At 37.0% G+C, this 21,668-nt stretch overlaps 6 protein-coding genes across 14 annotated transcripts; 3 read left to right on the forward strand and 3 right to left on the reverse strand.

Annotated features, from left to right (window-relative positions):
* Nucleotides 1–310: 310 nt before the first annotated feature.
* AT3G61030 (Calcium-dependent lipid-binding (CaLB domain) family protein) lies at nt 311–5,509 on the forward strand (the record flags this gene model as incomplete). Its single annotated transcript, NM_115967.5, has 18 exons — nt 311–364; nt 801–860; nt 1,000–1,050; nt 1,407–1,503; nt 1,750–1,829; nt 1,930–2,028; nt 2,132–2,212; nt 2,310–2,395; nt 2,585–2,618; nt 2,711–2,809; nt 2,902–3,030; nt 3,319–3,374; nt 3,463–3,612; nt 3,758–3,869; nt 3,989–4,120; nt 4,828–4,991; nt 5,063–5,267; nt 5,356–5,509. The coding sequence occupies 17 exons, from the start codon at nt 311–313 to the stop codon at nt 5,106–5,108; spliced, it is 1,530 nt and encodes a 509-aa protein (NP_567107.5). The 3' UTR covers nt 5,109–5,267; nt 5,356–5,509.
* Nucleotides 5,510–6,218: 709 nt separating this feature from the next.
* On the reverse strand, nt 6,219–8,339 carry AT3G61035 (Cytochrome P450 superfamily protein; the record flags this gene model as incomplete). 4 transcript variants are annotated; one of them, NM_001340074.1, is made up of 5 exons in its annotated part: nt 6,219–6,421; nt 6,519–6,563; nt 6,672–6,754; nt 7,295–7,822; nt 7,896–8,339. In NM_001340074.1, 4 exons carry the CDS (start codon nt 7,923–7,925, stop codon nt 6,548–6,550), a joined length of 657 nt encoding a protein of 218 aa, NP_001326537.1. In that variant the 3' UTR covers nt 6,219–6,421; nt 6,519–6,547. The 4 variants fall into 4 exon arrangements, with proteins under 4 accessions (NP_001326537.1, NP_001326538.1, NP_001326536.1 ...); NM_001340073.1 differs by having other exon boundaries at nt 6,219–6,563; NM_001340071.1 differs by lacking the exons at nt 6,219–6,421; nt 6,519–6,563 and having other exon boundaries at nt 6,696–7,062; nt 7,896–7,967; nt 8,012–8,305.
* Nucleotides 8,340–8,628: 289 nt separating this feature from the next.
* CYP76C7 (cytochrome P450, family 76, subfamily C, polypeptide 7) lies at nt 8,629–10,781 on the reverse strand (the record flags this gene model as incomplete). Of its 2 annotated transcripts, NM_115968.2 has the most annotated exons (4): nt 8,629–9,059; nt 9,209–9,493; nt 9,568–10,072; nt 10,405–10,781. In NM_115968.2, 4 exons carry the CDS (start codon nt 10,779–10,781, stop codon nt 8,730–8,732), a joined length of 1,497 nt encoding a protein of 498 aa, NP_191663.1. In that variant the 3' UTR covers nt 8,629–8,729. The 2 variants fall into 2 exon arrangements, with proteins under 2 accessions (NP_191663.1, NP_850731.1); NM_180400.1 differs by lacking the exon at nt 8,629–9,059 and having other exon boundaries at nt 9,065–9,493.
* Nucleotides 10,782–11,871: 1,090 nt separating this feature from the next.
* Nucleotides 11,872–16,068, forward strand: NTMC2T4 (Calcium-dependent lipid-binding (CaLB domain) family protein). 2 transcript variants are annotated; one of them, NM_115969.3, is made up of 13 exons: nt 11,883–12,047; nt 12,136–12,245; nt 12,643–12,744; nt 13,042–13,092; nt 13,455–13,575; nt 13,780–13,898; nt 13,996–14,094; nt 14,196–14,276; nt 14,370–14,455; nt 14,656–14,881; nt 14,974–15,138; nt 15,211–15,760; nt 16,049–16,068. In NM_115969.3, the coding sequence occupies exons 2-12, from the start codon at nt 12,141–12,143 to the stop codon at nt 15,586–15,588; spliced, it is 1,533 nt and encodes a 510-aa protein (NP_191664.1). In that variant the 5' UTR covers nt 11,883–12,047; nt 12,136–12,140; the 3' UTR covers nt 15,589–15,760; nt 16,049–16,068. The 2 variants fall into 2 exon arrangements, with proteins under 2 accessions (NP_001030908.1, NP_191664.1); NM_001035831.2 differs by lacking the exon at nt 16,049–16,068 and having other exon boundaries at nt 11,872–12,047; nt 15,211–15,843.
* Nucleotides 16,069–17,471: 1,403 nt separating this feature from the next.
* Nucleotides 17,472–19,238, forward strand: PP2-A13 (phloem protein 2-A13). Of its 2 annotated transcripts, none has more exons than NM_115970.4 (3): nt 17,472–18,148; nt 18,240–18,358; nt 18,566–19,238. In NM_115970.4, the coding sequence occupies exons 1-3, from the start codon at nt 17,822–17,824 to the stop codon at nt 18,990–18,992; spliced, it is 873 nt and encodes a 290-aa protein (NP_567108.2). In that variant the 5' UTR covers nt 17,472–17,821; the 3' UTR covers nt 18,993–19,238. The 2 variants fall into 2 exon arrangements, with proteins under 2 accessions (NP_567108.2, NP_974470.1); NM_202741.1 differs by having other exon boundaries at nt 17,566–18,148; nt 18,237–18,358; nt 18,566–19,234.
* Nucleotides 18,750–21,534, reverse strand: PEX11E (peroxin 11E). Of its 3 annotated transcripts, NM_001084853.2 has the most exons (9): nt 21,368–21,478; nt 21,188–21,253; nt 20,624–20,823; nt 20,418–20,492; nt 20,245–20,319; nt 20,062–20,142; nt 19,917–19,979; nt 19,663–19,836; nt 19,258–19,564 (listed from the first exon to the last, which is right to left on the reverse strand). In NM_001084853.2, exons 3-9 carry the CDS (start codon nt 20,813–20,815, stop codon nt 19,529–19,531), a joined length of 696 nt encoding a protein of 231 aa, NP_001078322.1. In that variant the 5' UTR covers nt 20,816–20,823; nt 21,188–21,253; nt 21,368–21,478; the 3' UTR covers nt 19,258–19,528. The 3 variants fall into 3 exon arrangements, with proteins under 3 accessions (NP_001190149.1, NP_001078322.1, NP_191666.2); NM_001203220.1 differs by having other exon boundaries at nt 18,750–19,564; nt 20,624–20,820; nt 21,188–21,534; NM_115971.3 differs by having other exon boundaries at nt 21,188–21,453.
* Between the last annotated feature and the right edge of the window lie 134 nt (nt 21,535–21,668).

Below are 21,668 nucleotides of genomic sequence, written 5' to 3' on the forward strand. Positions count from 1 at the left end.
AGATTTTGTATTTAAATGTAATCAATAAATTTACTCTTAGATGATCACTCGTGTGATAAAATACGTAGTTTTGTCACGTTTATAACTAGACATTTTGAATACGAAAAATAAGAAATTAATTAATCAACGATATCATATGATATTCCACATAACTGAACATTAAAAACAAAGAATAATTCTGGTGCTGGAGTAATAATATAAGAAAAATCTAATAAGGGGCATAAGTGATAATAATTCATTTATCTCTCCCTCGCGATTTTGGTCTAGGGTTTCTTCAAGTTCCTGATCGGATTCGGTCGGCGTAGCTCTAATGGCTGGCTGGAGTCGTATGATGACTTACCGATCCATCAAGCGAGTCTCCAAGGTTCGGTTGAATCAATCTGCTTATTCTCAAAGTGATTGGGATCTGGATTCTGAAATTGATTCATCGGAGAAATTGTAAGATTCTAAATCTGGGATTTTAAAATTCGTCGTGATTGTGTGTGTTGGTCTTGGGATTAGGTGAAACTCGTAATTTAACAGTGCCTGTTTTGTGTGTACTTATAATAGATTCGGCTTAGCAATTCCCTCTGCAACTTCTAATTATTGACATTAATGTAACAAGTTAGTGTCATCTGGTGGTGATTCTACTTAGCGAGCTGGTGGTGGCTCACTATTTTTCTATTTAACAACCATGCTTCTGTGTGAGAACTGACAAGTGACATGCGGCTTGCATTACTTGCTAAGTTTGACAGAGTAGAGGAGTTTCTTGTCCTTCAAATACTCTACAATTGACTAGTTATACTCTTGTCTTCTGACAGGCAGTTGATATGAAAGTTCTAGGCTCTCTTAGCAGAGACGATTTTGAAGAAAATTTTGTGGTGATAATTTCCCTCAATGGATCTCGTTTCCAGCATTTGAACAGGTACTTGTCATCATTTCTGTGAGTCATTGGTTTCTCAATAACATAGCAAAAGTTTGAAACTGCAAACATTTTGTTCTTTCTTTCTTATTTTTCAGGTCAAATGGCTGAATAAACTACTGAGCAAGATGTGGCCTTATATTGCAGAGGTGAGATTCTAATCTTCTTATGTTGCAGTTTTAGGTGTTTTCTTTTCCCTTGTATAGGGTTGGAAGTTGGCTATTAAATCACTAGCATGTTTACCCTGAATAATGGTAACTGAAGATATCCATGTAAAGTTGTACTCCAAAGTTCGAAATGATTGAAGAAGAGTCAGATTTAGCCTGTCTAGAATGGACTCGTAGACTGATTTTTTTTTTTTTTTTTTTTTTTTTGCTGGTACACAAATCTAGTGTTTTATTGACACCTAAGATAGGTCCAATTTGTTGGAATGGAAAACACTTGCCACAATGCACCTTGGCAATCAAAGAGTGTAATATTCGTTGTTGTGTTGACTAATTTCCAGGCAGCAACCATGGTAGTAAGATATTCTGTTGAACCTCTTCTTGAAGATTACAGACCACCAGGAATTACTTCCCTCAAGTTCAGCAAATTGACCTTGGGTAACAAAGCACCAAAGATTGAATGTAAAATAAGGTCGACACAACATCATTTTTGTGATGGCTATCTTTTCTCTTCCATTGTTCAACCTTGTATTGTCCTATTATTTATCTTGGATGAGTTACCTGCCAAATGCTATTGAATCCTTGTGCTTGGAAGAACATCATGCATTTGTCTCCTAGGTTACTTTTGCTGTAAGCCTGAGCACATGCATAATTAATCATTGTTGCAGGTATTCGTGTTCAAAGTTTCAAGGAAGGTCAAGTCACAATGGACGTTGATCTTCGATGGGGGTGTTACAGCACTTGTTGCCTCCATACCCATTCAGGTTACTAGAGAGATATTTTTAGTATTTGTCGTTTGGGTTGTCGTTTTGTGCCAAATAGAGATTGAGTATCTCTACAAACACTTGTTTCTGGCTGAAACAGTTGAAGGATCTTCAAGTTTTCACAGTTGCACGTGTTATCTTTCAACTTGCGGATGAGATTCCTCGTATATCTGCTGTTGTTGTTGCTCTACTGGCTGAGGTACACTTGTTCTGTAAAGGGTCCAGAATAAGATGCATTTTTGTTATTATCATTTTATATCTCCTGTCTTACAATGACCAACTATTTAAATGTTCTCAACCAGCCAAAACCAAGAATTGATTACACTCTGAAGGCTGTCCGTGGAAGCTTAACAGCAATTCCTGGACTATCTGCTATGATTGATGTAAGTTCCTCTCTTGGTAGGTCAAGCAGTTTCCAAAAGTTTTAGTTGTTGTTCCCATTTGGTCTTATACACAGCTTTTTGCTTCTCTTTCTGTTAGGACACTGTTGATACTATCGTTATAGACATGCTTCAGTGGCCTCATAGAATTGTTTTCCCCATTGGTGGTATACCTGTTGATTTAAGGTACTTTCATGTGTTCTGCTTGTTTTTCATTTTGCGTTTTTTCACTCACAGAATTTTTCCTGCCACTGTCAATCTTTTGTCTTTTCTCCTCTTCTGGTATGGCCATAGGATTTACTTGGCGAGGTCATGATATGTATTGAGAAAGCACTATATAGTTTGACGATTCTATGTATCTCTCTTCTTTCTCAGTGATTTTGAGCTTAAGCCACAGAGGAAGCTTATAGTAACAGTAGTGAAAGCAACTAACTTGAAGAATAAGGAATTGATTGGAAAATCTGACCCTTATCCTACCATCCACATTCACCTGTATTCAAGTATAAAACAAAGGCAATCGAGAACAATCTGAATCCTGTCTGGGATCAAACATTCGAATTGATTGTAGAGGACAAAGAAACCCAGTCGCTCACTGTAGAGGTCTGGAATCTGAAATATTTATGCTTCATACTTTTTCAATTTTGCCATTGGAAATATTAACTATTCTCTTCGCTTTATTAAACTTTTGGCAGGTATTTGATAAAGACGTAGGCCAAGATGAGCGTCTTGGACTTGTGAAACTTCCCTTAAGTAGTTTGGAAGCCGGAGTTACAAAAGAACTGGAGCTAAATCTGAGCAAGATGTGGCCTTATATTGCAGAGGTGAGATTCTAATCTTCTTGTGTATACTTTTGGAAGTTGGCTATAACATCATTAGCATATTTACCCTGAATAATGGTAACTGAAGATATCCTAGGAAGAGTAGAGTTATTATACTGTCAAGTTGTACTCCAAAGTTCGAAATTATTGAAGAAGGGTGAGATTTAGCTTGAACACCACTGAGCAAATTTCTCAGTGATGTTTCCTCGAGATGTTTATCATGGAACACTCACGGCAATCTGAACTATTTTCTTACCTATGCAAACGGATGATCCGCTGCTCGGATTCAAGACCATCTTTCGGCCTAATGGTGCTCATCGCTGTCACAACTACATGAAGTACCCAAAGTATGTTCTTCTCCTCACTTAGCTTAGACATAGAGATCCATTCTTTTGCATATGGAATCTGAGATTGATTCCATCTTTGTTGTGACAGCATCATGAAACTAGGCGAAGCTGCGATTCTTCACTACACTTACTCGAAATTTTCAGATCTTACTGCAAGACGTGATCGATGTTGCTGCAAACCAAAAGAAGAGGATGTCAAGATATGTTTCATGCTAGACTTTGACAGAGCCATAAGCCCGTAAGCTAGGATTTGATTTGTTTGTTTTTTTGTCGATTCGTAGAGTTCTTGTTCATCACATTTCGTGATTGATGATGATCCTAGGCTTCTGGGGCCCCTCTTAGGAGTTTAAGAGTTGGTTCATCTATTGTTGGTTTTGGAGTAGGAGGAACAAGAAGTTTCAACAAGGGCTTATGTCAAATGCTACAGTTAAATCTGTACCTTTCTCTATCAACAACAGCAAGGGAAAGGAACTCAAGATAGTAGGAGCAGCTATGGTCAGAATTGTCATCAGATGGTTTGTGCTAAGTTTTTGATTGATCAGTTCACTTGCACTTGTAGCTAATGTTTTTTTTTGTGTGGGTTTTCTAGTCTAATTGTTAGTTTTGACGTGTAGGGAAGTGATAGTGATAGAGATGAAATTGAGGCAATGACGGTTCAAGAACTTAAGAGTCACATTGAGGCAAGTCTATACTCTTTTCGTTTCTCTTGCTGCTTTGTTATTGTTTCTGTGGACATCCAGATTCTTGTTCATTGTTTAAACATGTGGGACATTTTTGTATTTGTGTTACAATTGTTTTGGTTATAGAAAAGTTGGGCTCCCTGTGAAAGGACGCAAACAAGAACTTATCTCAACTTTACGACTTCATATGGACAGCAATTTTACCTGGTATGTAACTGCACACCAAGAACACACATTTTTCTGTTTTATGTATCATATCGAGAAAAGGCACGAGCTTGCTTCCATTTAGTAGTTTTTAAGCTTGATCCATTTGATTTAGAATGAAAGTCTCAGAAGTGCTATATCTTCTGATTATTTTGCGAGAGCTGTAAAGAATTTTTTTGTTGGGCTGTGTCTCTTCTAAATTTTCTCTTTTAAGTGAAAAACCAAGTCCTTGCCTGTTTATTTGTTACAGATGAAAGTTCTGGTTCAGAAAAAAAGGAAGCTACTTTGTCCACGCATTTAGAAAGTGTCGCGATTAAAAGAAAGATCTGAAACAGAGAAGAGCCTACTCAAGATGAATGCATTAGTTCTGAAGCTTATGGCATTGAAAACAGAGAGAAAAGAGTAAAACAGTCTACTGAGAAAAACTTGAAAGCTAAAGTAGTTTCTTCAAAAGATATCTCAAAAGAATGGAAGAATGTGCTTATTTGTGATATCATATCCATGTTATCCAATATGTTTGATATGTTAAGTTGAATTGTATGTGTTTTAATCAGTTTGGTCTTTTGCAGATAAAACCACTCAGAGTTAGATATGGTACTGGTCTATCTGGATCAGATCATGACATGGAAGGGCGTATGGTAACTGCTGAATTCGACTCCTTCTACTTGATAAGTACTTATGTCCCTAATTCTGTAGATGGCTTAAAAGGACTGGTACTCCTCAAATTAAATGCGTGTAGTTGACATAGATATTCTACTTTTCTTCTTATTCTAACGAATGGACTCCGTGGGTTTTCACATACAGGATCGAAGATTGGGATCGAACCCTTAGCAATCACATCAAAGTATGAAAACGTTTCTTCAGAGTTTCTTTATTTTGTTGTATATGTCCTTCTTACACAAGCTCAATGGCTCTTTTCCATCTGCAGGATCTGGAGAAGTCTAAGCCTGTAGTCTTGACTGGTGATCTAAATTGTGCTCATGAAGAGATTGATATCTTCAATCCCGCGGTAACTAACTCGAGTTCTTCCCTCCCCTGTTTTTCCATCGAAAGTAATCTCTCAGGTTTCATAATTCTCCACCATATCTTATAACTAGGGGAACAGAAGAAGTGCTGGTTTTACGATAGAAGAAAGACAGTCTCAAACTTCTTAGATAAGGGATTTGTAGATACATTTAGGAAGCAGCATATCTGGTGTTGTCGGTTACACTTATTAGGGTTATCGCCATGGTGGCCGCAAAACCAACAAAGGTACGATAAGTTCGTTTGATACATATATTCAGATTCAAGTCCTCACGAACGACCTTGTTTTTTTACGTTTTTAGGATACCATTCAAAAGAATATATAAGTGAAGCAAGCATGAGAGGTGCAATTCTCAAAGCCAATGATATTCCTGGGCATATTCTTAGTCCAGCTCCAAACAATATCATCTCGAAATTTTTACCTATCGTCTCAATGCCTCGTCCCAAGAATCTCTATGGCTTGAACCGTTCCGCGTTTTCCCAAATGATCGAGTCTCTTTCTATAGCCCAATTGTTCACAAGAATCTGAGTATTTTCAGGAATGGGATACCCTAAAATCTCTATGTTTGACTCAAATTTATGCGGGATGAGAAATAGACTTGGTGGGTGCAAAAGGAGGGTCTCTGTTACAACAGCTCACTACAAGAATATTGATCTTTTGTAGCGTTCGAATAACGCTATCTAACTATACTATAGCGTTTTAACAAGCGCTCTATCATCGTCCGTCATAGTAGGTCGAAGACGTAATATAGCGGATTTTCTTTGTGCTATTGTACTGTTAGTTATTATAGCGCATTCTTTGCTGAAATATTAGATTTTACAATAGCATTTCAATTTTGTTATTAATGATATTATTCAATGCAATTAGAATTTAAATTTAAAATTTTTGAATTTAAAATTTGAATTCCAATATTCAATTCATAATATATAGAAAACCAAATCATTTTATTGATATAAAATTTTAACATAAAAATTCAATGAAACAAGGAACAAATTATCTCTAAAGAGGAAAACAAAATACAAAGCAATCAAATGAGATAACGAAAAAACTCATGGTTGCTATGGCCACGTACACTTTGCATTCCTTCTTCTTCTTCTTCTTTGAAGTTCACAGCCTTTCAATGAAGATGAGCACAACAACTAAATCCAAAACTAATTAACTTAAGATTTTAAGAAGTAATCATGGAACAACACATTCTAAAGTAAACAAAAACGAAAAAGGACAAACAGAGACAACCTTTTTATCATACAAGCAAGATTTTTTTATCAAACTTCTTGATACCTGCAAGTATCCATATAAGCATCCCAATAACCATATATCACAACCAATAAGCAAAATTCAGTAATCAATATAAGCCCAACACTTAATGAGTAAAGAATGTGCACATACCCAGATAGATCGTTGATTCTCTTGCCAAGTTCCTTAATTTTATACACCATTTTCTTGATAGGTTCAGAGTAATGCCTTAACCTCTGCAGATGAATGACAATTAAAAAGCAAGAAAACATATGGAGAGAGAACAAATAACAAAAACAAGTATGACTATGACTGTTTCCACTTATACTAACTCAAATGGTGAGGTACAGTAACGTGAAACTCTTCATCTAAGAGCAATTAAGAAAACTCTAAGAGATTGGAGTCACAAACGTAACGATTTGGCCAACAATAAAGTTGGTCTCAACTTTAGTGTTAGCCATAGCTATTGGGTTATGAAGTAGCTCAGCCAATGTCCATTCCACAATGGTAGAGTTCGTCTCCGTTCGCGCAATAAAACAAGTCCCTTCAAATATACAAAAAAGAAATTACTCTTTTATATCCAAACGATTTTCCTTTTTTATCGTTTTTTTCTATATATTAATATTTTATGGTTATAATGAAAAAATGAAATAAATACTAAATGGAAATGGTATGTCCCGTTTCCAAAATAGACATATCCATTGAATATTTTACGTAAAAACAAACGCTAAACGAAAAAGTCAGTCAAACCATAATTTAAGACTTATATCACTTACGCATAAAAAGTGTTTGATATCATTCATGTCGACTTCCGATCCCTCTTCTTGAATAAGATCGATCACTGAATCCAACAAATCGCCTCTCAGTGCATCGACTCTAGGTCCAATCTGCGATGATCTTTCCGCGATCCGAGCATCGATGAGGCCTTGAAAAACCTGAAACAACCTCTCCGAACACATGACCTTCATCTCTTTCCGGATACCCTGTAGATCAAGAAACTCAAGAGACGGAAAATAATTTGCGAGGTTCGGTTTCCCCATTGTTTTCATCATACGAGACAAGGAGTCTTGGAGCTCCGTGGAGGCTCTCGGATCGTAACTACCTAAGTCGATCGAAAACACAACGTTTGAGTCTACATTAAGCGACGTGATGAAGCACGCACGTACGAGCAATGTCGACGGAGAAGCCTCGTTCGCCTCTTTGGATAATGAAATGTTACAAGTTCTTTCGCTTTCTTCGACCTTACGGACTTCGTGGCTTTGTGATGCTCCCGTGAGAAAAGTTTTGTCGCCAGTATCCATAACCTAATTGGAACATTGTATTTATATATATAGATAGATAACCATATTTAATTAATCACATTAACTTATAATTTACCTCCAACGAGACGACGTCGAAGGTAGCCATGCTACGGAGACTTCGTGGTGGCCGAAGGCTCGAACCGTCTTGCTAAAGGTTTGCCCGGATAAGACATGGTCAAGCGTTTAAAGAACCTCTCTTGCTGCATCTGGTGAAGAAATGACCACTTTGGTTAAACTTCCAAGCCTAAGACTCATGACTGGTCCATAAACTCTCGAGAGATCAGCAAATGAACGGTGAGGAGCTTTTCCGATGATCTGGAGAAGGTTTCCGATTATGGGCCATCCCGAAGGTCCGGGAGGTCCCGGAACCAGTGCCAGTGAGCTTGATCTCCGTCGTCGTGATTTAACAGCGACAAGAATAAGATACGTGAAAAGGAAGCTAAGTATCAAAAGCAGAGCTAGAGCTATTGTGTGCTTCATCGTCATTTCGTCGAGTGTGTTCTCCTAGCCACATGTTTTACTTATTTATAGAAATGATACTGTATCTATCATTAATAAAATTGCTATCGTTATGGGCTTTAGTTTGAGCAACAGCTTCACTCTAATTAAGTACACTTGTTGACAAAAAGAAAACCCCATTTTTCTCTAGGACTCAAAAGTCAAATGTACAATTTATCGATCGTTTGAAAAGCTAAAGAAACAAAATGTGATATGTTTTTAATTATCAACAACAATATGTGATATGTCTAGTTATAAATAATTTACGAATGATATTAATATATGACGTAATTTAATTTTAGATGATCTATATAAATTAGATTTTTTCATAATTTCAAAGGTTATGACCGAACCAGATAGAAACCGAACTATACCGGCCGAGAACTACAGAAATCGAAATTGATGTCAATTGTCAAACACGTTTCTTGATAGGCACGATACATAATGGTTCGGCTTTGTGCAAGGTAGCACCAAAGGCCTCATTCATATCCACATTTTCAGGAACTACGCCGTTTTGATACTCCCAGTCAAAGCCATAGAGAAGAGACGCAAGAACTAGATGCATTATCCTAAACGCGAGTGGCATTCCTGGACAAATCCGTCGTCCAGCTCCGAACGGAATCAGCTCAAAATGATTACCTTTCACATCTATTCCTCTTCCCAAAAACCTCTCTGGCTCGAACTGCGTCGGATTCTTCCACACATTCGGATCTCGCCCTATTGCCCACACGTTCACAAGAACCTTATTTCAAAGCACAATAGGAAATCATTAGTAATTACAAACACAACACAAGAACCCGCCATATTATTTACTATTAAGAAGTAGCTATTTAGGTTTACTTAATTAACCGTACCGGTACCAGAACCGATTTAGTTTGAATGAGTAAATACCTGAGTATTCTTAGGAATGAGGAACTCGAAAATTTGGACATCATCAGACTCTGATTTTCGAGGGACGAGGAAAGGAGCAGGCGGATGCAAACGAAGACTCTCTTTCACAACTGCTTGTAAATAAGGTAGTTTAACGATATCAAGATCTTGAACGGTGCCCTTTAGCCCTATCACTTGTCTTATCTCTTCTTGAACTTTCACTATCATCTTAGGGTTTCGAAGTAACTCCGCCATAGCCCATTCCACCGCACTCGAACTCGTGTCTACTCCCGCCAGAAACAAGTCCTAATACACAATTACATGGATTTAGCTAAGAACATGTATAGAAGCCAATTTGTTTTGGCTTATTTAAGACTTACGAGAAGCAGATGTTTGATATTATTGTCATCGAGTTCTGACTCCTTCTTATGAGCAATATCCAAAAGAGAATCTAACATATCGTTGTTATTTCTCGAAGTTGATGATCTCTTTGTATCGATGAATCCTTGAAAAACCCTAAACAGTTTGTGCATCAATAGCCTCGCTTCTTTTCTAGCTCCTTGCAGATCAAGAAACCCAAGAAAAGGGAAGAAATCAGCGAGGTTGGGTTTTCCGGAGATCTCCATCATCCGAATCACCACGTTTTGGAAATCGTGAAATGTCTTTGAGTCATCAAAGTTTGCGAGGTTTGTGGAAAACAGAGCGTTCGAGATTATATTGAGTGATGTGATGAATGATGCTCGAGAGATGTTCACAGCTTCTCGTCTCTCGCAGCATTTGTTAACGAAGTTCATGAGTTCTTGCACCTTCCTCGTCCTTATAGCACTGGTTGCTTCTAGACGTTGCGTTGAGAATAATTGGTTCCTCGTTATCTTTCGTAGAAACCTGATAAAGTGTACAAAAAATGTGAAACAATACGGTTTAGGGACGCATATTATATTGAAATCGAGCGAAACCAATCATTTTGAAAAAACTGATTAATACTAAGTCAGTAAGTTTGTAATAACTACCATTGTATGGAACAAAACAAACCAAAACCAAAGTAATACAAAATTTAACCTAACTGAATAAAGTAAACTATACAATAATCCTTTTTAAAGAAAATAATTCACTAGTTTTTCTAATACTCATGAAATTATTCATTCATTTATACTCTATACTCAAAACTGAACCAAAACCGATTTAAATCTGAACCGCACCGACTTGTATTTATTTACCTCCAACGAGCCAACGGAGGAATCCAGAGCAAGGAAAGCTCGTGATGACCAGCGGCTCGAACCGGGTCACTGGAGACTCGATAAGACAAGACATGATCATGTGTTTTCAGCACTTCTTTTGCTGTTTCCGGTGAAGATATGACCACTGTGGTCAAACAGCCAAGCTTAAAACTCATAACGCTTCCGTAAATTCTTGAGAGATCGGCAAGTGAACGGTGAGGTTTTTCAACAGTTTGAAGGATGTTACGAAGCAGAGATAGCTTTGAAGGACCCGGTGGGTTCTTGGCTCCACCGGGACATGATTTTCCGGTGGTGTAGAAAAAGAAGAAGAGAAAGAAGATAAAGAGCAGAGACAATACTATTGCTACAATATCCATCTAATATTATGCACGCTTCGTCAAACCAGATTATAAATTATTGGAAGTGCTTTAGGAAAATCTTATATGATGCACATTTTAAGTAGTGACAATCTTTGTAAGAAAATTTGAGGTTTGTAATTGTAAGAAACTGTGTCATTATATCAGGAAGACACGTTATTTGTCCCTTCACCGATTCCATTGTCTTGATGTTACATGTGGAGGTCGACCAACCAACAAGTGATTCTTGCAAATTTTATCAGATAAAACTGTTGAAATTATGCTTTTTCATGAAATTGATTAAATCAACTAAATTTCTATATATAACTTTTGAACCGAATCACAAAGCTGAAATGACATAACATATTCTGATTTCCACTTTCCATTTCTTACGAGTGATAACAAATTGGGGCATGCTAAACGAAACTAGCCATATTTAAATGTGAAATATAAATTTGGTAATAAGTGCAACGATTATGTAAAACGTAAAATCATTAATTAACACTGAATTAGAGAATTCAAGTTCAATAAAACTGAAACAGCTTATCTTTAACCACAAAAGTTGACGTATATAAATTTAAACGACTAATTGCCTCCTATAGCTAGTTCATCGATGGTCAACGGTCAACGTCGCCCGTGTAGGAGATGTGATTTTGTGGTAAAGACGTCTTTAACTCTTTAAAGAGATGTGTTTTTTACCAAGTCACGACTCACGTGGAACATCGAATCATCAAAACGTTCGTTGCCTCGTTAACGAGGCAGAATCTTTAATTTCTCAAAATGGTCCATGTATTATTGCTCACATTCCAATTTTGACCACATATTCGTTTATTGTTTCAATCGTACCAAATTCTCAATTCTATTATCTAAGAAGAATTTTTTTAATAGGGATTATTGACAAAATAAAATAAAATAAAAGATAAAGCTGATTCTTTTAAAAAAAAAATAAAAAAATTATTCAACAATATGGCATTCCACTTAACTGAATCATGTATGATTTGATGCTAAAGTAGAATCAGAAACTGAAGGGCAAAATTTGAGAAAATATAAAATATGAGGGATGAATAGTGAAGGAAAATGAATTAAATACAATCGCGATTCGAAAAGAACCGTTTCTAATCTGTCGCCTGGCGCATCCTCTTCCCATTTATCTCACTCTCTGGCCTACCAAAAATACTTCAATGCGTTCTTAATTTTGTTCTGATTCTCCCCACTTGACCAACCCCGTGAGGATAAACTGTTGCCGACGCTTCTCGCCGATAACACCGGTTTTGTTGTGACGGAAAGGTTTGCATTCGTGGTTCGATTTCTAGGGTTTCTTCAAGTTCCTGATCGGTTGTTTGAGCTTATTCGGTAATCTTTGTTTCGGTTGCAGGAAAAATGGGTTTGATTTCTGGGATTCTGTTCGGGATTATCTTCGGCGTAGCTCTAATGGCTGGCTGGAGTCGTATGATGACTCACCGATCGTCCAAGCGAGTCGCCAAGGTTCGATTAAATCAATGTACTTATTCGATTAAAATCCATGATTTGGTTCTGAAATTGATTCATCGGAGATATTTTAAGATTTTAAATCTGGGATTTTAAATTCGTCGTGATATGTGTTGGATAGATTAGTTTGTCTCGGTCTCGGGAATTAGCTGAATCGCGTAAATTATCACTATCGGCTTAGCAAAATCCCTCTGCAATTTCTAACTATTGACATCAATGTACCAATTTAGTGTTCATCTGTTGACTCTACTTAGCGTGCTGGTGGTTCACTATTTTACTGATTAACTATGCTTCTGTGTGAGAAGTGACATGGCTTGCTTTACTTTCTAAGTTTGAGTAGAGGATTTTCTTGGCCTTACAATAACAGAATACGTATACTCTTACCTTCTGACAGGCAGTTGATATGAAACTACTAGGCTCTCTTAGCAGAGACGATTTGAAGAAAATTTGTGGTGATAATTTCCCTCAATGGATATCGTTTCCAGCATTTGAACAGGTACTACTTGTCATCATTTCTCTTTGTTAACTTTTCTAACTCAGTGTTCATCTTCCATATTTGGGTGGTCCGTGGTTGACATGATTTCTGTGATTCATTGAGTTTATAGATTTGTTTGCCTCATTACTCTGATTGGAGAAATCTAGTTCTGGTTCCATTATCCTTGAGTTTAACAATACTTGAATTTGCGTAATGTCTCTGGTTTTGGAACAGTCTATTACAGTTTAACTTCTCGGTTTCTCAGAAACATAGCAAAAATTTTAAACTGCAAACCTTTTGTTCTTTCTTTTTTTTCAGGTCAAATGGCTGAATAAACTACTGAGCAAGATGTGGCCATATATTGCAGAGGTGAGATTCTAATTTTCTTTTGTTGCAGTATTAGGTGTTTTAATTTCCCGTGTATGCGGTTGGAAGTTGGCTATTAAATCTTTAGCATATTTACCCTGAATAATGGTAACTGAAGATATCCTAGGAAGAGTAGAGTTGTTATACTGTCAAGTTGTACTACAAAGTCCGAAATTATTGAAAAACAGTAAGATTTAGCTTATCTAGATTGGACTCGTAGACTGCCTTTTTTATTTCTGCTACACAAATCGAGTGTTTCTTGACACCTAAGATAGGTCCAATTTGTTGGAATGGAAAACACTTGCCATAATGCAGCTTGGAAATCAAAGAGTGTAATATTCGTTGTTGTGTTGACTAATTTCCAGGCAGCAACAATGGTAATAAGAGATTCTGTTGAACCTCTGCTTGAAGATTACAGACCACCAGGAATTACTTCCCTGAAGTTCAGCAAATTGACGTTGGGTAACGTAGCACCAAAGATTGAAGGTAAAGTACGGTGGACAACATAATTTTTGTGATGGCTATCTTTTCTCTTCCATTTTTCAACCTGGTATTGTCCTATTATTTATTTTGGATGAGTTACCTGCCAAATGCTAATGAATCCTTGTGCTTGAAAGAACATCATGCAGTTGTCTCTTAGGTTAGTTTTGCTGTAAGCCTGAGCATATGCATAATAAATCATTGTTGCAGGTATTCGTGTTCAAAGTTTCAAGGAAGGTCAAGTCACAATGGACGTTGATCTTCGATGGGGTGGTGATCCAAATATTGTTTTAGGTGTGACAGCACTTGTTGCCTCCATACCCATTCAGGTTACTAGAGAGATATTTTAGTATTTGTCGTTTGGGTTGTCGTTTGTGCCAATAGAGATTGAGTATCTCTACAAACACTTGTTTCTGGCTGAAACAGTTGAAGGATCTTCAAGTTTTCACAGTTGCACGTGTTATCTTTCAACTTGCGGATGAGATTCCTTGTATATCTGCTGTTGTTGTTGCTCTACTTGCTGAGGTACACTTTTCCTGTAAAGGTCCAGAATAAGATTCATTTTTCTTATATCATTTTATATCTCCTGTCTTACAATGACCAACTATTTAAATGATCTCAACCAGCCAAAACCAAGAATTGATTACACTCTGAAGGCTGTTGGTGGAAGCTTAACAGCAATTCCTGGACTATCTGATATGATTGATGTAAGTTCCTCTCTTGGTAGTTCAAGCAGTTTCAAGAGGTTTTATTTGTTCCCATTTGGTCTTATACACAGCTTTTGCTTCTCTCTATGTTAGGATACTGTTGATACTATCGTCAAAGACATGCTTCAGTGGCCTCATAGAATTGTTGTTCCCATTGGTGGTATTCCTGTTGATTTAAGGTACTCATGTGTTCTGCTTGATTTTCATTTTGCGTTTTTTCACTCACAACATTTTTGCCTGCCACTGCCAATCTTTTGTCTTTTCTTCTCTTCTGTTATAGCCATAGGATTTACGTATTGCCAATCTTGGGGAGGTCATGATACGTATTGAGAAAGCACTAGATAGTTTGACGATTCTCTCTATCTTTTCTCTTTCCCAGTGATTTGGAGCTTAAGCCACAGGGAAAGCTTATAGTAACAGTTGTGAAAGCAACTAACTTGAAGAATAAGGAATTGATTGGAAAATCTGACCCTTATGCTACCATCTACATTCGTCCTGTATTCAAGTATAAAACAAAGGCAATCGAGAACAATCTGAATCCTGTCTGGGATCAAACATTCGAATTGATTGCAGAGGACAAAGAAACCCAGTCGCTCACTGTAGAGGTCTGGAATCTGAAATATTTATGCTTCATACTTGTTCAATTTTGCCATTGCAAACGTTAACTATTCTGTTCATTCTATTAAACATTTTGCAGGTATTTGATAAAGACGTAGGTCAAGATGAGCGCCTTGGACTTGTGAAACTTCCCTTAAGCAGTTTGGAAGCCGGAGTTACAAAAGAACTGGAGCTAAATCTGTTGTCTTCACTTGATACTTTGAAAGTAAAAGATAAGAAAGATAGAGGAAGCATAACTCTTAAGGTATATAGATCTTCCTTGAATAAACTGCAAACCTTTTCTTTTCGCTGATTCCTAAATTGACTTGAATTGAAGGTACATTATCATGAGTTCAACAAAGAGGAGCAAATGGCTGCGTTGGAAGACGAGAAGAAGATCATGGAAGAAAGGAAGAGACTGAAGGAAGCAGGAGTGATAGGTAGCACAATGGATGCAGTCGGGATGGTGGGAAGTGGGCTCGGTGCTGGTGTAGGAATGGTTGGGACCGGTATTGGCACAGGAGTCGGATTGGTTGGAAGCGGTGTGAGCTCGGGTGTTGGGATGGTTGGTAGCGGTTTTGGAGCGGTCGGTAGTGGATTGAGCAAAGCAGGGAGATTTATGGGAAGAACAATCACAGGTCAGTCTAGCAAACGTAGTGGCTCCTCAACACCTGTGAATACCGTTCCAGAAAACGATGGTGCAAAACAGCAGTGAGTAAACTTTGGGTTTAAGCAAGATTTGTGATCATGACTTCGTTTTTACTCTTTATTGTTCTGTTTTTTTCCCCTTTAACTCTCTCGAACTTGATTTCTGGATTCACTGCAGTAATTTGTTTTCGTTGTGAGCCTTCAAATTAAAATCTTGTACAAAAGTCATTTGCTTAATCGTCCTATAAACAATAGATTCCCTCTCAATGATTTGGTGGTTTAACTTTCCAGAATGTTATATTACGGGAATTATGTGTCAGACTTGCATACACACACTAGTTAAGTATATCTAAAACATGCTAACATCATCGGTTTAAGTTTACAAATATAAAAACTGATTGATTGCAAGTAAATTACTCAGTTAAGAATATAGATAAGTGGCATTCGCCATCCCACTTTCAGATATAAGGTCGTTCTCGGAGCTCTCCTTGTCATATGTATAAATCATGACGAGAAAATATAGATAGACTCAACAAACAAAAATCCCTAACAGACAGAGCACAAGAGGAAAATCTTTCTTATCTATTTTGGACCAATTTTCAAAGTACCATTATTGGTATTATAATATGTTAATATTATGTTAAAATATGTGGCTTCCAGTCGATTAGTGTCTCTTCCACCTTTAGGCTTTAGTCGTTGCAAGACCAATAGTTTTAGATAACCTCACTCAAAAAATCTAAAAAAAGAATCTACATTAAAATACAAACAAACGAAATTTTGTAAACGCAAATAATTGTATATTTTTTCTTCTTTCTTTTAAAGCTTTGAACTATTTCATCTTCATAAGATCAAGTTGATGATGATCAGCAATATCTATTGCGTTTGTTGATATTATCTACTTATTAAAAATCATAACAATATCTGGAGACTGGGACGAGAAAATTGGATGACGTGTTAACACGAGCCTATGACTTGGATCCACGTAAGCCTGAACTGTGGGAAGTTCTAAACTGTGTACTGATTGGTTGATACGTAAGCCAAGTGGATAAAGTGTCCCGACCACAAGACCGACATGATTTACTTATTTTATTCGTAAATAATTGCATTAAGAAGTGGCCACGATATGGAACTTTTCCAAATATATGAAATGATGATTAGTTAAGGCAATTTGCTTTTGTTAATTGGCCAGCTTAGGTCAAAATAGATCCTAATTAATGCAAATCTTGTTCCTTTTTTCTTCTACTAATGTTATCATACGAAGCCTTCGATCAAAAGTACATTACGTCATGTCATCACAATTCCCAATATATTTTTCTTAGTTGATCAGTTTACAACACTGATTGCAACATTTGATATGTACCGTATTAATTTCACCATGCATGCTACATATTTAATCCATATTATTAATCGGGTACGTACTTATACAATAACAACGGAAAGTTCATACAAATTTTGCATATTTACAATAATTCATTTTGGAAATCGAAATTTATTTATGCTGTTGAACAACACCTGTAGTCCACGAACTATGTATTTATATAATTATATCCAATTATATTCATTTCGATCGAGAGTTCCACCGTTATTAGATGCTCTTGATCACCGCAGCAAAACACTCCATATCCATAACTTTTAAAAATAAAACAAAGAACAACAAAAATGGATAACGTGGACTCGAGTCGACAATGTATGATCACCAAATTAAAATGTTTGTTGTTAATTATATACACATCCAATCAAACAGATGTTTAAACTATTCTAACTTCAAGTTACTATTAAGAAGTAACCATATCTAAAACTAAAAAATTCAACCTCAGACACAAACTTAGCCAGGTGTTCTGGTTAAAAGTTCCCTAACCCCACGTATTGACTACAACACGTGTAATGTAATGCACTTTTAACCAAAACTATTAGGCCAAGTGGCCAACTTTTGATCACTTTATCTGAACGACTAAACCCGACCCGACCCGATCGACATAAACCGGACCACGAGTATATGTATGTACACACATCTTCAGATGTAGTAGATACGTATAGTACACTGCAGGATTATATAATTGTTAGGCTCAGGAGAATTGACCTTTTGAATATTTCATACGGTTAAAAAATTCTTCTATATATAAAGTTGCTTTGAATATTTTGTAGTCTCTGTATGTTCAAAACCGTTTAACAATAACAACAACAAAAAGCTTCCTTTTTTGTTTTTTGAGTTTTCGTCGATCGATTGGTTTAAATCCTGTCGTATCAATTTGTTCTCGATTCTCCGCGACCATGCAAATTTAGGGTCTTCGTTTTGTTTGATGGGCGCGAATATCTCGGGAGGTTCACCGGAGTTTGACCGGAACGATGACGTTTACTCGAGGAAACTCAGATTGGTGGATTTACCTGAGAATTGTGTAGCGTTGATTATGACACGGCTTGATCCACCTGAGATTTGCCGGCTTGCTCGTCTCAACAGGATGTTCCGTCGCGCTTCCTCAGCTGATTTCATTTGGGAATCAAAGTTGCCTGCGAATTATCGTGTTATTGCACACAAGGTGTTCGATGAAATTACTCTGACGAAATTAATAAAGAAAGATCTTTATGCAAAGCTTAGCCAGCCTAATCTCTTCGACGATGGCACAAAGGTTTGAAATTTTGTTCCCGTTGAATCTCTCTTTATCTTTAAATCTTAAAAAAAAAAATCTTATTTTTCAAACTTTCTCTATGATTGAGCAGGAATTGTGGATAGATAAGAACACGGGTCGTCTTTGTTTATCTATTTCTTCAAAGGCACTAAGGATTACTGGAATTGATGATCGGAGATACTGGAGTCATATCCCAACTGATGAATCCAGGTAAGGATTACGATCAAAGGTGTGGTTTTTTCCTAAGAAATTTCATCAGTTTTGACCATCTTCTTGTCTTGATTAGACTCTAGTATTGTTGACCATCTTGTTAGTTTCAACTATATTCCATGGTTGTGTTGCAATGAGCTTGTACCCCAAATCTTTGAATTACTTGAGATCAATGAGTAATCTCATCCAATATCTATGTATATGCAGGTTCCAGTCAGCTGCTTATGTTCAACAGATATGGTGGTTTGAAGTAGGAGGAGAGTTTGAGATCCAGTTTCCATCTGGAACATATAGTCTCTTCTTCCGTATCCAGCTCGGTAAAACATCAAAGAGGCTTGGAAGGAGGATCTGCAACTCTGAACACATTCATGGATGGGACATAAAACCTGTAAGGTTCCAGCTCGCCACTTCGGACAACCAACAAGCTGTATCATTGTGTTATCTGAACAACAACCCTGGGAGCTGGAGTCACTATCACGTTGGAGATTTCAAAGTGACAAATCCAGATGTATCAACAGGAATCAAATTCTCCATGACTCAAATCGATTGCACTCACACGAAAGGTGGGCTATGCATAGACTCTGTTCTTATATTACCTAAAGAATGTGCAAAAGAAGTCATTGGATCACAATAGTTTTGTAGATATAGAGTGAGATTGTTTGTAAAGGGTGAGAGATTATTTTTCAGTGAAACATTCACTATACTGTTTTTTTTTCTTGATCTGGGCTGCATTCTCAAGATGAATCTCAGATCTGGAACTGTGTACACATGGTTGGGTTGTCTCTAGTTTTGTCTGTAGTTACAAGGTGGTCGTGATTGTAAATACTACTTCTCCATTCAGAGATTATTACACTTGCTTGCTTCTTCATATTTTGCAAAAGTTGATGAAAACATGAATTATCGAACATCAAATGATTTCCTCTCTACTATGTAGGAACAGAGTCTTGTTCAAAATGAGAAACAAACACAAATTTCTAATCAAAAAATCTTGAAGATGTATCATAATAATCTTATTCTAAAACTTATCATTATTCTTGCAAACGCGTTATAAGAGCAGCAAATTCATTCAAAGGAGGAACATAGACTCCTTAGAATACCTGAACACAATAGGTTTACTGATGAATATGAAACAATTATTCTGAAAGTCTAGAGAACAAGCTTATTCCTTCTTCAAGGTGTCTTCAACTTGGGGCGCGATGGAAGCAACTGTGTGGTTACAGAAGAAAAAATGGTGAATTATTTTCGATATCAGACAAGGATGTGAAATTGCAAGTGGGTTTGTGGAAAGGAAGAGAGAGTTTTACCTGATAACAAGAGATAAGTGAGGTGGTAAACCCGAAAGCACCAGTGACACGAGGACTAATCGTCTTTGGAGCTAACTGAAGGAGACCAATGGCTACAATAATGTCCATGCTTGATTTAATCAAAGCTAGAGTTCTGTCGTTTGATTTCTGAAGCTTAGCACGATACAGCTCATCCTGCGTTTTTAACAAAGGGAATGAGTTTTGATAAAGATAGAAGAAAAAAGATGAGAGGAGTTACACATGAGAGTTTTTACATCAGCTTTGAGTTCCTTTTCCATCTTCTTCATAGATGAAGAGAGCCTTCCAAGCTCACCAATCTGATACACATAGGAAGATCAAGATCGGGATTTATGTTTATACGCGAGCAAATCAAAATGTTGAGAAGAGATTAAAAAAAACCTCGACTGCACTTGTACAAACGGATGATCCCAGCCAGCAGAAAAGTGATATACGTCCAAGCAATTCAGTTCGTTCTTTGTTCTGCGATGCGATTGAACAAGAATCTTTAGTCACTTAACAGAGCAAATGAAACATCAAAACTTCAAAAGACCATTATGGATTATTGCCTTAAACTTATCTCACCTTGTATATGCCGGATCTACCAAGCCAGACGATTTGATCAAGAAACAAAAAGGTAGACAAGAGCGCATTCTTCGACTGAAACGGTCAACCAACAAACAAAAACAGAAGTTAAAGAGATTGAATCAAATCAAGATATGAAGAAATGATGTGAAAATTCAACATCTCTTTAGCACCTTCCCGAGTAAGACAAGAGGAAGTGGAGTCCCTTTAGGCACGGGGCTGATAAGACCGTGAAAATCATTGACAAACTGCACATTCGAAACCATTTGCTAATCAGAAATCAAAACATTTTCAATCCAAATAATAAGAAAGAAGCAACAATGAAGCCGGTTCCAATTCTAAGAAACAAAGATAGAAATAGCAACAATGAGGGCATGACCTTGAAAAGACGGAAAACTTTTCTCGCCAAGCTGGTGTTTTTGTCGACAGTTTGAGCAGTACCAGGTTGGCCACCGCTCAAAAATTTGGAACCATATTGGATAGCTCTGCATATCTTATCTCTAGCCTCAGCTTTGTTCAAATAGAGAACAATAAGAGCAAGCTCGGCTCTGGTCAAATCTAGTGTAGTCATGCTTTCTTCTGTCAGAAAAACAACAACAACGCAACCCAAGATTCATCAACACACCTTTACACGAGCTCAAACTAAACTATGAATCTAGAAACAGAGTTGTTCCCATCTAAATTAAACACACAAAAAATCAAGAGCTATAGCAAAATTCATCCTTCTCTAATAAAGTCACGTTTGATTAATGAGAAACATGAGAAAAATGTTGGCTTTGATCAAATTCAAGCCAGAACATTAACTTCATCACCAACCACAAAGATTTAAAACACAACAATGCAATTAGCAAGTTTACAAAAATGAAAAAGAACGTCAAATCTAAGGCATGTGAAACTTGAAAACATTCAAAAATTTCAGAAATTGGGATTCCAATCCACTTACCTAGATGATCACGATAACGACGACCCAGGAGATGATTATACAATTGAGATTTCAGAGCAATTCAGCCTTCAAAAGACTCAAAACCCAGAAAGATTATAAATAGAAAAAATATCAAAATATCGTGAAAGTGGATCCGAGATTTATTGCCTTTAGGGAGATGGCAAAGCTAGCTGTTCTTACTTAAAATGTCAAATAATCTTCCTCGTTTTGTGTCATCGGAGATAGAAACTATGATAAAGGCGTGTTTGGTCATCTCTCCTTTTTATTTCTTTCTTTATAAATAGACCAAAACACGTCGTTTTGTTCAACGATCTAATCTCCTAATCGTTTCATTTCTAACCGTCGATAAGTTCCGTGTACACCACAGGCCTCATCTATACGCGCGTGTGGCACACTTATCGAGGAAGGAGAACACATCTTAAAACGCAGCGTTTCGTAGTGTTAATGGGCCAGGCCTCAAGAAGCCTTATTTTTTTCATTT

The sequence above is a fragment of the Arabidopsis thaliana genome, chromosome 3 (genome assembly GCF_000001735.4).
Source record: "Arabidopsis thaliana chromosome 3, partial sequence".
NCBI lineage: Eukaryota > Viridiplantae > Streptophyta > Magnoliopsida > Brassicales > Brassicaceae > Arabidopsis > Arabidopsis thaliana.